Source organism: Chaetodon trifascialis, chromosome 8 (assembly GCF_039877785.1).
Source record: "Chaetodon trifascialis isolate fChaTrf1 chromosome 8, fChaTrf1.hap1, whole genome shotgun sequence".
NCBI lineage: Eukaryota > Metazoa > Chordata > Actinopteri > Chaetodontiformes > Chaetodontidae > Chaetodon > Chaetodon trifascialis.
The window spans coordinates 1,188,761-1,205,000 of NC_092063.1; the positions used below are offsets into that span (position 1 = coordinate 1,188,761).

The window sequence follows — 16,240 nt, forward strand, 5'->3', positions numbered from 1 at the left end:
ACATTAAACAGCTGGTTATAAACATTAAACAGCTGGTTATGAACATTTAACAGCTGGTTATAAACATTTAACAGCTGGTTGTCAACATTTAACAGCTGGTTATAAACATTAAACAGCTGGTTATGAACATTAAACAGCTGGTTATGAACATTTAACAGCTGGTTATGAACATTTAACAGCTGGTTATAAACATTTAACAGCTGGTTGTCAACATTTAACAGCTGGTTATAAACATTAAACAGCTGGTTATGAACATTAAACAGCTGGTTATGAACATTTAACAGCTGGTTATGAACATTAAACAGCTGGTTATGAACATTTAACAGCTGGTTATGAACATTTAACAGCTGGTTGTCAACATTAAACAGCTGGTTATGAACATTTAACTATCTCGTGGTGTGCTTGTCCTCGCTTGGTGGCGGTCTGGCCGCCTTTGACCGACTCTGGTCCATCTGACTCGGCACAGCTTCGCACGGTTTAAGTTGACTCTATGCAGCCAAAAGAGCCAATCGGGGGAGCCCAACAAGGCTGCTGTCAGGTAATACCAAGACCTGAGGACGAGGAGACGAAGAGGAGGAAGAAGAAGAAGAACAACAACAACAACAACAATAGGAGGAGGAAGAGGAGGAAGAGAACGTCGATGTGTGTCGGAGGGAAGGAGGGGTGTGGTCAGTATTGAGACGCGACCCGTCCTCTCAGGTAAACACAGGAGCTCTCTCGTGCTCGCGAACACGAAACGCCGTAAAAGTCGTTGAATAGCAGCGTGTCGTCACGTGTGTGGAGAGGAGGTGCCACCTGTCGGTGTCTGTGTGTCCGGATCTGGTCTGAGATCAGCTGAGGCGGACTGAGCCGTTAAACTTTCACTTCCGTCTTGTCAGTGGCTAGCAGGAGTCCGCTTGGCTCTTTGAGCTGCCGGCTAATAAATCCCGGGTTAAAGTCAGTTCGGGGTCAGCTGGGCGGTACCGGGACCTGCGGTCGACACATGTGTACTTGTATTCGATGTATAAATACTTCAATGTGGAGCTCGGTGACCGACAGAAGCTGTGCGCTGTTAGCCGGAGGCTAACGTGACCCGGAACATTTCCTGTTTCACCTAACGGTAACCGGAGCCGTTCAGCTGATCCGGACTCTGTCGGTGTGAGCGGACTGAGCGTGCACGTCCAACTGATTCCACATCAGTGAGTTTGGATCAAAGCGTCGATGAAGGTCTGTCAGTCATACAAGTACACACTTCAGAGTATGAGAGTAGATGGAGATAGATAGAGATCCGATGATCCACCTGATCGATCGATTTGAAGTTCACCTAAGGTCAGGATCGATGTTTTTATCGCTTCTGTCTTACTGAAGGTACTTTAGAGGCTGTCAGGTGGTTTTACTGCGTGGTATTAGTACTTTTACTGAAGTACAGCACCTGAGTACTTCCTCTGAGAAGTACTCAGAAACAACGCATCGATTACTTCAAGAAAAGTACCGATACCACACTGTCGAGGTAAAAGTCCTGCATTTGAACTTTGTACTCAAAGCGAAGTGAAAGTACTTGTTAGTCAGAAGGAGGCCGGTCAGTGATGTACGTGTACTCTGTACTGCAGCTGTTTTCATTGATCACAGGTGAAGCTGTCAGATGAATGTAATCAAGTACAAAGTACAACATTTCCCTCTGTACATGTTTACAAGTGCGGAAGAAGAGGAAGAAGAGGAAGAAGAGGAACGCAGAAAGCATAACATGAGAATACCAAGAGGAAGAGTCACTTTCTTCATCCATCAGACAGTTTCTGTTGTCATCTGGTTTCAGTATAGATAAAGGTTGAATTGAATGATGTGTGCAGGTCCTGGTTCTGGTTCACGAGTCCAGATACTGCAGCTGTTCACAGACCAGGTCCTGGTTTCTGTACCTGATGTTCATGTTTGCAAACACATAAACAGGATCCTCTGAACACCTCTGAACATACCGAATACTGACCTTTACAACCACCACCACCACCACCACCACCACCACCACCACCACCACAGCAGCAGCAACAACAACAACAACAACAACAACAACAACAACAACAACAGCAGCAGCAACAACAACAACAACAACAACAACAGCAACACTGCCATGCAGCACAATACTGATGTGCTTTTGTTTTTTGTTGTGTTTGTTTTTTATTGTGTGTGTTTGTTTTTTATTTTGTTTGTGTTTGTTTTTTATTGTGTTTTTTGTGTTTGTTTTCTTATTGTGTTTGTTTTGCTGTTGTTGGATCATTCAGATCTTACACAAAGAAAAACTGTTGAAGTAGAATTCTACTTTCTTTGTGTATTTTTACACACTGTTTACCTGAGGATTTTATTGACAGGTGATCTTTGTCTTCAGGTAGAGGCTCAGGCCGTGAGGTCAACGTGTTTTTTCCGTGACGACGAGGCTGAAGTCCACAGTGCATCCCTCTGGGACACAGTCCGGTTTGGAAGCGCTGCCGTTACTGTCCTGTGATTGGTCGGCCATCACCTGCCTATCAGCATGCATCTGACCTATCAGAAGCTGCCGGCTCAGCTGAGGCGGAGTTCCAGACTCCAGAAGCTGGCGGTCGTGCTGCTCGCCACCTACACCGTGAAAAAACTGTCACCACACATCTGGAGGAGGATACAGGTGTGAGACACACACACACACACACACACACACGCACACACACACACACACACACACACACACACACACACACACACACACACAGACTGCAGGTAACTGTTTGTTTTGTCCTCAGAGGACTGCAGCAGGTAAACAGCTGGGTGAAGCTCACCTGCCTGTGGGCGTGGCCAGCACCTCCTCCTCCACCTCTGTGGACGACAATGGAGGGAAGAAGAAGAAGAAGAGAGACAGCAGGTGTGTGTGTGTGTGTGTGTGTGTGTGTGTGTGTGTGTGTGTGTGTGTGTGTGTGTGTGTGTGTGTCACAGTTCATTCCTAATGTGACACAAAGTGCAGAACACAAAAACAAATAACAACATGCGACAAAACAAACAAGGAAAATGAAATAAAGCAGATCAAAGTTGGACAGGTTCAGGTGTCTTCAGGCTGAACAGGTGTAGACCCCCTCAGACCTTCAGGCTGGTCCAGGTTTAGATTAACAAAGACTTTTAGTTCTGGTTCAGGACTAGTCAACAGGTCTGAGTCAGAGGATCTGAGAGACCGAAGAGACACAAATGTCTGAGCCACGTTGGACAGATGAGACGGAGCAAAGACAGTCAGACAGACAGGTGACCAATGAGAAGGTGCTCAGACTACATGTGACCAATGAGAAGGTGTTCAGACTACAGGCGACCAATGAGAAGGTGTTCAGACTACATGTGACCAATGAGAAGGTGTTCAGACTACAGGCGACCAATGAGAAGGTGCTCAGACTACAGGTGACCAATGAGAAGGTGTTCAGACTACAGGCGACCAATGAGAAGGTGTTCAGACTACAGTGGGGTGCCTTCATGTGTGGATGCAGCGGTGCATTCACTAACAACAGTTTTACGAAGTCTTCCTGAGCCCACGTAGAATTAATGTCCTCCAGAGACACACTGTGTTACAGGGACGTGTCTCCGTCTGTCTCCAGGTCTCCATCAGTGAACAGGGAGTTCATCCTCAGACTGTCTCGTCTGCTGAAGCTCTTGTTTCCACGGTTACTGTGTCCAGAGATCGGCCTGCTGGTTCTGCACTCCGTCACTCTGATGTCCAGAACCTTCCTGTCCATCTATGTCGCTGCTCTGGACGGTCAGTTAGCCTGTCTGTCTGTCTGTCTGTCTGTCTGTCTGTCTGTCTGTCTGTCTCTCTCTCTCTCTCTCTGTCTCTCTCTCTGTCTCTCTGTCTGTCTCTCTGTCTCTCTCTCTGTCTCTCTCTCTCTGTCTGTATCTGTCTCTCTGTCTGTCTCTCTCTGTCTGTCTCTGATGATATTCTTATAGTTGTAGCTGTCATATGTCTGCAGTGTGCAGATGGTCGTTAATAATCAGTATTATTGATCAGGTGTGATTGTGAAGTGCATCGTCCAGAAGGACTCTTGGGCCTTCATCCTGCAGCTCTCCAAGTGGCTCCTCGTCGCAGTTCCTGCAACCTTCATCAACAGTGCAATCAGATTCCTGGAAGGTCAGCTGGCCCTCAGGTTCAGAGGCCGATTGGTCGACCACGCCTACCAGCTGTACTTCACCAACCAGGTCAGAGACAGAGACACACGGAGAGACACAGAGACACACAGAGAGACACAGAGACACACACAGACACACACACAGACACAGAGAAACATGGCGAGACACAGAAAGACACGGAGAGACACAGAAAGACACGGAGAGACACGGAGAGACACGGAGAGACACAGAGACACACATAAACACACAGAGACACACACAGAGACACAGAGAAACACGGAGACACACACACACACACACACACACACACACACACACACACACACACACACACACACACACTCTGTGTACTCTGATTGTCGTCCAATCAGAATTCAGAATAAATGTTTCTGACGTCCTGTCTCCGTCTCCGTCTCTGCAGACTTACTACCGTGTCAGTAACATGGACGGCCGTCTGTCCAACCCCGACCAGTCTCTCACTGAGGACATCGTCATGTTCTCGGCCTCCGTCGCTCACCTGTACTCCAACCTGACCAAACCCATCCTGGATGTGGTGGTCACCTGCTACACCCTGCTGCGCACCGCCCACTCCAAAGGTACGCCTGTGTGACGCTTTAAGGTCTGCGTTCTGTTCGGAGACCAGACGTCAGACCTCCCTCTGACTCCTCCCCGCAGGAGCCAACACCACGTGGCCGTCCGTCATCGCCGGCCTGTTGGTGGCGCTCACCGCCAAAGTCCTGCGCTCCTGCTCGCCTCGATTCGGGAAGCTGGTGGCCGAGGAGGCGAAGAGGAAAGGAGACCTGAGATACATGCACTCACGCATCATCGCCAACTCTGAGGAGATCGCCTTTTACGGAGGACACAAGGTAAACGCTGTCCCCCAGTGGACGGAAGGACAGCTAACCAACGAATGAGCCTTCATCACGGTGCGATGTTTGGGTGCGTTTGATTCGTAGGTGGAGATGGCCCAGCTGCAGAGGAGCTACACGTCCCTGTCCTCTCAGATCCATCACATCCTGCTGAAACGTCTGTGGTACGTCATGCTGGAGCAGTTCCTCATGAAGTACGTGTGGAGCGCCTCCGGCCTGGTGATGGTGGCCGTGCCCATCATCACCGCCACAGGATACTCCAAATATGGTAAACACGCACCTCACACACACACACACACACGCAGCGCAGAGCCACCCGCTGTGTGACCTCTGACCTGTGATGTCTGCAGACTCCGAGGAGGTGAAGCAGGCGGCCTTGGTGATGAAGGAGGAGGAGCTGGTGAGTGAGAGGACGCAGGCCTTCACCACCGCCAGGAACCTCCTCAACGCTGGAGCCGACGCCGTCGAGAGGATCATGAGCTCGTACAAGGAGGTGCACATCCTACTCCCCTTCACCTCCGCTTTAATCTCATGTAACTCCTTCTCCCCCTCTCTCCTTTAATCTCCTCCTTTTCTCTGCTGTTTTCTGGCTCTTTCTTCCTCCTGCTCCTCTTTTTCTCTGCTCCTTTTCACCGCTTGTCTTTCTGTTCTTTTCTTTGTTCTCCTCCCTCCTCTGCTGTGTGTGTGTGTGTGTGTGTGTGTGTGTGTGTGTGTGTGTGTGTGTGTGTGTGTGTGTGTGTGTGTGTGTGTGTGCAGGTGACGGAGCTGGCAGGTTACACCGCTCGGGTCTTTGAGATGTTGGACGTGTTTGAGGACGTGAACGAGGGGATCTACCGTCGCTCTGCGGACAGGGACGAGGAGCTAACGGGCGGAGCAGGAGGAGGTGGAGGAGCTGTGGTTCAGCACGGTCAGCGAGTCTGTGGTCGTCTAGAGATCAGAGGTAGGAGGCGGGGTTTGTGTCAGGTGTGTTATGTCTGCAGCCTGCCTGCAACAGGAAGCTCCGCCTATCTACCTGCCAACTCTGTGTGTGTGTGTGTGTGTGTGTGTGTGTGTGTGTGTGTGTGTGCGCAGGTCATGTGATCAGTGTGGAGAAGGGGATTCGCTGTGAGAACGTGCCAGTCATCACACCGACCGGAGACGTGGTGGTTTCCAGCCTCAACATCCAGGTAACACACACACACACACACACACACACACACACACACACACACACACACACACACACACACACACACGCTGCTCCATGTGTGTGTGTGCGCGTGTGTGTGTGGCCACATGGTGTCAGTGTTGCTGCAGACTAACCTTCAGCTGCAGGTTCGTGTTGTTGAATGTTGTTTCTTCATACTTTGATTTGATTCGTCAATCAATAACAGAAACATGAAAACTAGTCAAAGATCAATAACATCATCACGACACAACAAGCAGTTTGAATGAAGATCCATCAAATCCAGAGCTGAGCTCACAGAGGCTGCTGGTGATGTCATCACGCTGCTGAGCACGCTCAGTGCACTCCTCCATCTCTCTCTTCTTCTTCTCTCATTCCTCCATCCAGTTCTCCATCCCTGACAGAGGTCAAAGGTCAGAGCAGAGCCTGCAGCTCATTAGCATTTAGTGAAGCGCTGTGTGTGTGTGTGTGCGTGCGTGCGTGCGTGCGTGTGTGTGCGCATGTGCGTGCGTGCGTGCGTGTGTGCGTGCGTGCGTGTGTTTGAACACAGACACACAATAGGGGGATTATAGAGTGACATTTGTGATGAAGGCTCAAAGAGAGGAAGTGGAAACACGACAGAAGAAGAAGAAGAAGAGGAACATTGATGGAAACAGAAACTCCTCTCTCTCGTCTGATTCTCGACCTTTGACCTCTCTGCTCTGTGATTGGTCCATTCTTGCTCAGATTGTGGTTGTGAGGAAGATTTCGGGTCCTGCAGTCGTATCTGTGAAGACCGTTTACAGCGTTTTCGATGGTGTTTGTCCCCGGAGACATCAGGTGGATCTGAATCAGGACGGACGCTGTCCTCACATGCATACACACACAAAGGAGACGCTGTGACCTTTGACCTCCAGTGGTCACGGTCACTGTTAGCGCTGTTGGCTTTGAGTCAGAGACGTCTGAACACACTGAAGGAAACAAGGTTTTTGTACGTCGATGCCTGCAGACGATTTTATCTTTAACTTGTCAGCTGGAAAACAGTGAGAGCGCAGCAGGAAGTCTGAGACGAGTCCACGTCCAATAAAGACTCACAACAAGACACAGAAACTGAACGTTTTCATGTGTTTAGAATAGTACATCGAGCCGTTCATCGCGTCCAAAACAGAGGACGCATCGTAGCTTATTAGCTGTGTGTCGCCATCCAGTGTCGCTGAGTCCAAGCTGTCCACACAGAGACCTGGTTCACACACAGTGAGGGGACAGGAGGGGACAGGAGACCCGTCTCTGTCTCGGCTTCTAGTTAAAATCCACAGAACAAACAGCAAACATGTAGTTTTTGTGTTTCTGTTCTCGTGTCTGAAAGTGTGGGTTTTCTCTGTGTCTCAGGTGGATGAAGGGATGAATGTGCTGATCACAGGTCCAAACGGCTGCGGGAAGAGTTCCCTGTTCAGGATCCTCAGTGGACTCTGGCCTGTTTATGGAGGAGTACTGTACCGTCCAGAACCACAGCACATGTTCTACATACCACAGAGGTACCGAGTGTTGGAAAATGTGTTTTTTAGTGGCAGACAGGATGGAAATAGGACAGTAGCATGAAGTGTTGCAGTACAGCCCATCGACGAGCGCCGGCTTGTGTCTGGCTGCCGCCGCTGCTTTGGTGTCCACCATCTGGCGCTGGTGTATTTTGGTCTCAAGGACCTGAAACAGTTAACTGACCCCGACTCATCTTTCTGGCCAACTCAAATGTCGTGACTAGCCGTCTTTTGTGGTCTCACAGTGGATCGCAGTGTTGCTAGAATTAGTGGTGCTGAGTACCTGGTTCCCCGTTTCTGCCTACATGATGCCAGCACCTCAAATCTACCCCTGTGTCAGAAGCTGTGGCCCCGGGCAGACCGAGGACACCTGCTGGTGATGCTAGACGAACATCGCAGGCCATGGAGTCCCCTGTTACTCGGATGTGCTGTTTAACCTTGTTGGCGGGGGTGAATGGGGCTGGCAGGGTGGAAAACTGGTTGAGATAAAACACTGAAAGTCTGAAGTTATACAGACTAAAGTTAGTAATAAATAATGAAGTAATAAATCAGAGAGTGCATCTCAAACATCTTCCTGGACCACGTGTTCACCGGCATACTGCCAAAGCGGTGACTCAGCTTGGTCCCCTGTCTCTTTTGTCCTTCACTTCCTCCCAGTCCTGACTATTGGCAGCATCGATGCCAGAATTAGAGACTTTGACGACGCCTCCCTTGTCCAGCTGACCTGCTCCGTCTTCTGCCTGTACAAGGAGACGCTGCTCAGACTTTGTGGTTGTGACTCATGTCCCTGTGGAAACCCTCGCCATTAGCCAGTAGGACCTCAAACACCAGCAACGGCCAAGAGAGACACAGCGGGATTCCATGTTGATAGATCCAGGTTTTGAGCGTCCCGGGGAGCCCTGATCTGTCCACGTCATGTCTCCAGCTCCTCGGTGGCCACCTGCACCGATATGCCCTTGATGGTGATTTCAAAGACAAGAATGTGGATCTGGACTTTTCCAGTTTTAAAACTGAATGCCTCCACCAGTTTGGGGAACAGCCAGGTTGCCACTAGCTTCCCATGCCACCGATCAGCTCAGTGCACACTGGGACCTTTTTGATGAGAGGCGCAAATGCATTATCGGTTCCTGGTCGTCATCCAGCTGTTCCTGGATGCCCCTGGTTCAACCAGTGTCATAGTACTGTAGTACTGTAGTAGTAGTAGTAGTTTGTACTTATAGGTCCTACTGGTCAGAGGGAACCAGGTGGTCTACTTGTAGTAGTGTAGTAATAATAGTGATGTGCTGTGGACTGTGCAGGCCCTACATGTCAGAGGGGACCCTCAGAGACCAGGTCATCTATCCAGACTCAGTGGAGGAGATGGTTCAAAGAGGAGGCTCAGATTCAGATCTGGAGGAGATCCTTCGGACTGTCCACCTGCTCTACATCCTCGACAGAGAGGGAGGTCAGTGTGTGTGTGTCTGAATTGTCTTTCATATGAATAGTGTGTGTCAATAATCCCGATAAGTGAGCCTTGAACAGCGTACCTGCTCCTGCTGGTTCCACCTCGTGCTGTTGACGGTCGTGCTTTTGCAGTCCAACAGCGTTCAGACTGTTCAGTGTTTGTTTTGAAGTTATTTTGCGTCACTTCCTCTCTAACAGGAGCGTTTGATGAATGTCTCCACAGACGTTGTGGCTGCAGTTGTTGTGGTGGTTCCTGGTGTCTTGAATCTGGATGTAAACCGTCTCATAGCTGCTCTGTAATGTCTCGTCCTGTCAGGCTGGGAGTCCATCAGCGACTGGAAAGACGTTCTGTCTGGAGGAGAGAAGCAGAGGATGGGGATGGCTCGCATGTTCTACCACCGGTGAGTATTTACGCACCTGTCAGTTCCTCTCCGACTGTTCTCTGTCTGTTGTCTGTCCTCTGCTCCAGACTGTTGCGTGAGCTGGACTGGACGGTGTCCTCAGACCCTCCGGTCTCCAGCTATTGTCGGTGTGTCAGAACAGACTGAGTCTGAAGAGGCCGACAGGAAATGGGACGAGGATGTGGATCAAGGTTCAGACCGGTGGTTCAGAGGGACCTGATAGTGAAGTCTGGATCTAATTGTGGATCTGTGTCCTTGTCCTCAGCTGTCTCTCTGTGTCTCTGTCTGTCTCTGTCTTTCGTCCAGCCCTCGCTATGCTCTGCTGGATGAGTGTACGAGCGCCGTCAGCATTGACGTCGAGGGAAACATCTTCCAAGCTGCAAAGGATGCTGGGATAGCCCTGCTGTCAATCACACACAGACCCTCCCTGTGGTCAGTGCACACACTCACACACACACACTCACACACACACACACACACACACAGTGAGCAGAAATGTCTGCAGAGGCGTTTCACTGAGGTCATTGGTTCAGTGATTGATTGATTGATTGATTGGTTCACTGATCGGTTAATGTGAGGACAGACGCTGAAGCTCTGGAGTGTGTTCAGATGTGATGTCAGAGGGAGCAGTTGTCTGTTCAGCCTGCAGGGGGCAGCGCAGCCCTGAGCCGACCTCAGCCGCCGCGCCCTGATGCTTCTGTCCTCTCCAAACAGGAAGTATCACTCTCACCTGCTGCAGTTCGACGGAGAAGGAGGATGGAAGTTTGAACCTCTGGACGCCTCCACTCGTCTGTCTCTGCAGGTCTGTGTCTTCGTCTGTCCCCCTCTTTGATCAAACGCTTCCTGTACGTTTCTGTGAAGTTACTGTTGAGCGTCATCGTCAGGTCTGTGCATCACTTCCTGTTCGTTCATCCATTGAACCCGGGAACATGTGTTATTCATGTTTGAATGTTTGGTGAAGCCGTCGTCTGACGAGGACGTTACTGTCAATACAGAAACACACACACACACACACACACACACACACACACACACACACACACATGCACACACGCACACTGGTAGTTAAAGTCACAGCCTTTTTGGCCGCTGTACGGTGGCCTCAAGGAAACACAGACGTGTGTCCTGGTCCTGGTCCTGGTCCTGGTCCTGGTCCTGGTCCAAGCACATGCAGGCTGCTGAATGTGTGTGATTGGCTGCTGACCTGTCCAGGTGTGCCGCCTCTCTGGATCAGCTCAGCTTAAAATAACTGAACCCCACAGCCCTGCTGGGGTAACCATGGCAACCAGCAGCTGCACAACAACACGCCTCCGGCACATGGTGTGTGTGTGTGTGTGTGTGTGTGTGTGTGTGTGTGTGTGTGTGTGTGTGTGTGTGTGTGTGTGTGTGTGTGTGTGTGTGTGTGTGTGTGTGTGTGTGGAAACAGAGTGAGGAAGCTCAGCCTATCAGCTGTCTCTGAGTGGGTCATGTGGGTCATGGCTGCCTGCAGGGCTGCAGCCTATCATCAGCTCCTGAGACGTCTGCATTGACAGGACGTGTTGGAGGTAAACTTAATTTAAACAGGACGTGTTGGAGGTAAACTTAATTTAAACAGGACGTGTTGGAGGTAAACTTAATTTAAACAGGACGTGTTGGAGGTAAACTTAATTTAAACAGGACGTGTTGGAGGTAAACTTTATTTAAATAGGACCCGTTAATAATAATAATAACTTAATAATAATAATTTTATTTGGAGGCACCTTTCAAGTCACTCAAGATCACCTTACAGAAAATAAAAGCATAAAAGCTTAAACATCATAAAACAAAACCGCAGCATAAAAACGAGTGAGGTGCACAGTGTCCAGGTAGAGGGAAGATGCCAGTTTGAACAGGTGAGTCCTGAGTTGAGCTTTGAAAGATGTGATGGAGTCTGACCGTCTTATGTGTGGGGGAGGGAGTTCCAGAGGCTGGGTGCTGAGCAGCTGAAGGCTCGAGCACCGTGGTACTGAGGCGTGACGTGGGGATGGTTGGGGGGGTATTCATGAAGGAGGTCGCAGAGGTAAGTGGGGGCTAGGTTGTGTAGGTGAGGAGGAGGTGTTGAACGTAAACTTTATTTAAACAGAACATGTTGCACATAAACTTTATTTAAACTCAACAGTAACTTCACAGAAACGTAAACACGTGTTTGAGGTAAACTTTATTTAAACAGGACGTGTTGGAGGTAAACTTTATTTAAACAGGACGCACTGACACGGTCTCCTGCTCTCACAGGAGGAGAAGCAGCGGCTGGAGAACCAGCTGTCAGGGATTCCCAGGATGCAGCAGAGGCTGGCGGAGCTGCGTCTCCTCCTGGGAGAGAGACAGGAGGAGGAGGAGCAGTGAGCCACAGATGAAGAGGAGTCTCAGTCTCTGATGGTTTTAGTGGTTACCATGGAGACACCCACAGAGCAGATTGATCATGTGACTGAACCGATTTCAAGAGATTCTGGAGCCAGACCCTCAGACCGTTCAGTGATCCAGATCAGACCTGGTATCATGAAGCTGGTCTGGAACTGGACCAGTTCCTCCACCAGAAACCCAAAGAATCCAAAGACGGAGCGGGAGCGATGTCACTGTGTGTCCTGTCATCTGATTGGTCTGTGGTCCAGCTGCTCACCTGGTCCACAGTGAGCTTCATGATACCTGATGTCACTTCCTGTGTCAGACTCAGCTGATTGTGAGGAAACCAGCTGACACTCAGCGTTGCGTCACCTTTTAATTTTCATTTTTTATCTTTAAAACCACTCAAAGAGCCAATCAGAGTGAACCTTTCAGAGTCACGTTTGAAATTGTTTGAGTTTTTTATTGTTCGGACAGTTGGTTGATTTTAGTGGTGCTGCTCCGTGATTCAGGCACCATGTACTAATATTCATATATAAATGCTCATCTTCATGCATAAATACTCATTCATATATAAATACACATATTTCTATATAAGTACACAGATATATAATTAGTTTGTACTCAGCAGCTCAGCTGATGATCAATAAATGAAAAACAATGATTCAGTGTTTCCTACATCAAGATGTTTAATGTTTATATTGACTCTTTGTATGATGATGATGATGATGATGATGATGATGATTCAGTAGAAAATAAAGCTAAAAATGGTAATAACCGTTATTTGTCCAGTGCTTTTCAAAATAAAGGTCCCAAAACCAAAATCAGAAAAATCATTTGGTCAGAGTAAAGAAAACGTAGTTTACATCAGCAGTGAGTAATAATCAATAATCAATCAAGATAATAATCAGCCAAGACGATAACTGTCAGAAATAAAGTCCACAGAAATATTTTGTGTTTCTTGATTTTTCAGTGAGACGTTTGATTCAGATTTAGGCTCATTTTCATTTTCCCAACAATCAGCCTTTTCTGTCTGATCTGCAGAACAACAAAATAATAAAGAAGCTGTTGGAGGACATGAGTCCTGTGGGACAGACTGCGTCCTGCAGGAGAAGATGATTATTGTTATTTTGTTCATATTGAACATAGAAACAGAAGGAAAAGCAGCGAGTCAACAGATGAGAGAAGAATGTAAGAGCCAATCACTGTCAGCGTGAAGGTCACAGGAACTTCCTGCTCCTGATAGGTCGGTTTAAGGCCCACAGACCTGCAGCCAACGTCTCAGGACGACAAAGAGCTTAAGCACGTCAAAACAGGTAAAAGGTGATCCTCAAGTTCAAAGTGTAAAAGTCTCAACGTGAACGCCATGGTGGACGACCCAGGAAGACGGTGCTCCTGAGAGGGACAGAAGAAGAAGAAGAAGAAGAAGAAGAAGAAGAAGAAGAAGAAGAAGAAGAAGAAGAAGAAGAAGAATGAGCCTTCCAGGAAAAGAGTGCTGAAGGTTCGGTGACATTTGAGAGCTCAGCTGAGTCAGAAGACCTTCATGGTGCGTTACCGTGAGACATTCAGTCCAGTGTCTGCAGCTGCAGGTCACATGTCCTCTTAACAACCTCAAACATGAAGCGATGAAACCGGCTCTGAATCCTATTGGACGATGGGGAAGAGCTGAGAACAAATCAAATGGCTGAAATCTGAAAAAAAAAAAAAAAAAAAAAAAATGCAGCAGCGAGTAAAACTGTATGAAAAACGGTTTGTCGGTGTTTCCATCAATGAGCTTTTAAAGGGAATGATTATTTATGGTTATTATATTATTATTTACTCTCCCTCAGGTGATCAATAAAGTGCTAATGAAAACTTCAGATGCTTCGTTAATCGAGCTCGTTTTCTCTGATAACGGCTTAATTGACATATCGATAACGAGATAAACTCACTTGCTGTCACCAGAAAACAAGATAATTAACTTGTGATCTTCACACAGTGACACTGGCCTTTCTGGGCTTCCATAGTTAACAAATATTCTTTTGTCACTTTGAGTTTAATAGAGAAAACTCAGATTCGTCTGCAGATATCTGCAAAACATTAACAACGTTTGCATAAAAGCAAACTTTGAATTCTTGTGTTTCTCTTCAGTCGATTGCAGAATTCTGTTAAAAACCGACACAAACTGTCCGGTTCGATTTCAGAGGCAATAACTTGAAATCAATAACCAATTCTCCTCAGAATCGATTATTGATTGATTATCTCCTCCATAAAAATATTTGGCTGTGGCCCACTGAACCGCAGCCCTCTGAGCCGGGCACGAACCCGGCACACGGTTGCCGGTTCTCTTCCCTGCAGAGGAGCCAGGCGCAGCCTCCGCCGCTGAAGAGCGTCAGAAAAGCCTCCCGGCGCCGCGCGGAGGAGAGTTGGGCGGGGTCTATCGGACCTGTTGTGCGGCTGTCGGTCCGGATCGTGCAGGTCTGCGTCTCTGCTGGACTCCCTGTGGATTTCTGGAAGTTTTCCCCGGCCGGTTTGACCTCGGCGGACAGCAGAGCAGCCCGACGACCTCAGGTGAGTCTGACCCGGATCACATTGTCCCTCTTTTCATGTCTCCAACTCGCACCGAGCTGCAGCTGCTGCAGGAAGGAAGGAGCGTGTGTGAGAACCAGGCGTGTCAGACGGACCCCGTTCACAAATGTGACGGTTTTCGATGTTCATGCTTATCTTTCTCTTATTATCGCCGATAGAAAAGACAGAACGTGAGTAAAGGAAGTGGACGAGGCGTTCTTTATTTCGGCTCCAACAGTTTGATCCGGGGCCAGTTTTCTGTGACGGGTCTGTGGTTTTAGTTCGCTCAGCCGTGTAACACTCCGCGGCGGAGGCTGCAAACCAGAGTTTAAAAGTTACTCATTCTGTAACGGTGTTTGGTTGGAGAAGCGACCTGAGCAGCAGAGAAGATTTAAAACAGTTCACGAGCTTTGTGTCTGAGACTGAAACTGTTTCCAATACAGTGTGTGTGTGTGTGTGTGTGTGTGTGTGTGTGTGTGTGTGTGTGTGTGTGTGTGTGTGTGCGTGTGTGTGTGTGTCGGGTGTTTCCAGCCTGTCCTGGCACGGTACGGCTCAGCCCGCAGCCGCATACTGAATAGCTGACATTCCAACACACACACACACACACACACACACACACGCACACGCACACACGCACACACACACACACACTGCTGTGTTTATTGTGGCAGAAGTGAATTTAAAATCACCTTTGCTGAAGTTACATAAGGGAAGTCTGCATCACGTGACCCTCTGAGAACACAAACAAAAACAATAAAGACAATACCCCCCCCCACACACACACGCACACACACGCGCAGAGTGATCAACCTGTTTGTTGTAGCTCAGAGACTGTCACATGACACAAATGTTGTGTTATTGATGAGCTTCATTGATCGCTGGCGATGATGATGATCAGCAGGTAGTCAGGACAGTGTGTGTCCTGGTCCAGATCTGGACCAGCTGAGTCCAGTCTGCCTGCCTGCTGAGTGTGACAGTTGTGTAGTGGACGTGTGTACTTCCTGCTGAAGGTTTAAACAGTGATTTTTTGGCTGGACTTCTGTCCACTGACCCTGACGTAACGTCAGTTCACTTCATGCTCTGAACACAGAGTCATGATGTTCTTTCAGGAAACATCTTCACTCACTGTGTTTCCAATAGACTTCAGAAAATAGAAAAATGTTTCCCAGACTAAGAAAATCACGTCTGTCGAGTTAGAAGCAGAGAAATTTTTCATCTGTGACGAAAATGACAATGAATCAGTTTACAGCTGATGAAACCAGAAGTACGTGTACTTTTATAAGTACACGTACTTTTGTATGTACACGTACTTTTCAGTTGTTTTCCATGTGAATGTTCGTGACCTTAATAAACAGAGCTGTTAACATGATACACAGCAGTGTTTCACAATAGTCATAACAATTAAATTATTGGTTGCCTAATCAATGAAAGTGACTTTTAGGAAGTGATTAGAATAAAGATCAGGATTCAGGACACCTTGAACTGCTCCTAATGTTTCCTCCATCATGCCGGCTGGTTTCTGATCAGTTTCTGATCACTTCGATGAACTCCAGTCTTACCAGCTGCCACTCTGGCCTGAGTGTTGATTGGCTGCTCGAAGTTCTGCTCAGATGTCATTAGTTGTTGTTGTTGTTGTTGTTGTTGTTGTTGTTGTTGTTGTTGTGTTTCTCGACAGCTGATGGATGAAGTCAGGCCTTTGATGATGTTTCAGACATTTTCTTCTTCATGTGTTTTTTTTTAATTCTGCAAGTCGTTTCCTCCTGACAGTCACTGTTCAGGGTCACACAGGTGACCTGTATGAAGCAGCATGAGTGACATCATCATCATCATCATCATCAT

The 16,240-nt window shown here is 48.1% G+C and overlaps 2 protein-coding genes across 4 annotated transcripts in view; both read left to right on the forward strand.

Annotated features, from left to right (window-relative positions):
- Positions 1 to 583: 583 nt before the first annotated feature.
- On the forward strand, positions 584 to 12,634 carry abcd1 (ATP-binding cassette, sub-family D (ALD), member 1). 2 transcript variants are annotated; one of them, XM_070969476.1, is made up of 17 exons: positions 584 to 699; positions 2,357 to 2,629; positions 2,745 to 2,863; positions 3,579 to 3,736; positions 3,986 to 4,173; positions 4,526 to 4,700; positions 4,780 to 4,970; positions 5,061 to 5,241; positions 5,324 to 5,466; positions 5,730 to 5,913; positions 6,045 to 6,139; positions 7,507 to 7,652; positions 8,951 to 9,096; positions 9,412 to 9,496; positions 9,803 to 9,928; positions 10,211 to 10,298; positions 11,747 to 12,634. In XM_070969476.1, the coding sequence occupies exons 2-17, from the start codon at positions 2,501 to 2,503 to the stop codon at positions 11,855 to 11,857; spliced, it is 2,265 nt and encodes a 754-aa protein (XP_070825577.1). In that variant the 5' UTR covers positions 584 to 699; positions 2,357 to 2,500; the 3' UTR covers positions 11,858 to 12,634. The 2 variants fall into 2 exon arrangements, with proteins under 2 accessions (XP_070825577.1, XP_070825576.1); XM_070969475.1 differs by lacking the exon at positions 584 to 699 and adding an exon at positions 855 to 1,206.
- Positions 12,635 to 14,292: 1,658 nt separating this feature from the next.
- plxnb3 (plexin B3) overlaps positions 14,293 to 16,240 on the forward strand; it is a 69,011-nt gene continuing 67,063 nt past the window's right edge. For both annotated transcript variants that reach the window (XM_070967875.1, XM_070967877.1), the window contains exon 1: positions 14,293 to 14,404. The gene's annotated coding sequence lies outside the window, so the exon portion shown is untranslated. The remainder of the gene's footprint in view (positions 14,405 to 16,240) is intronic.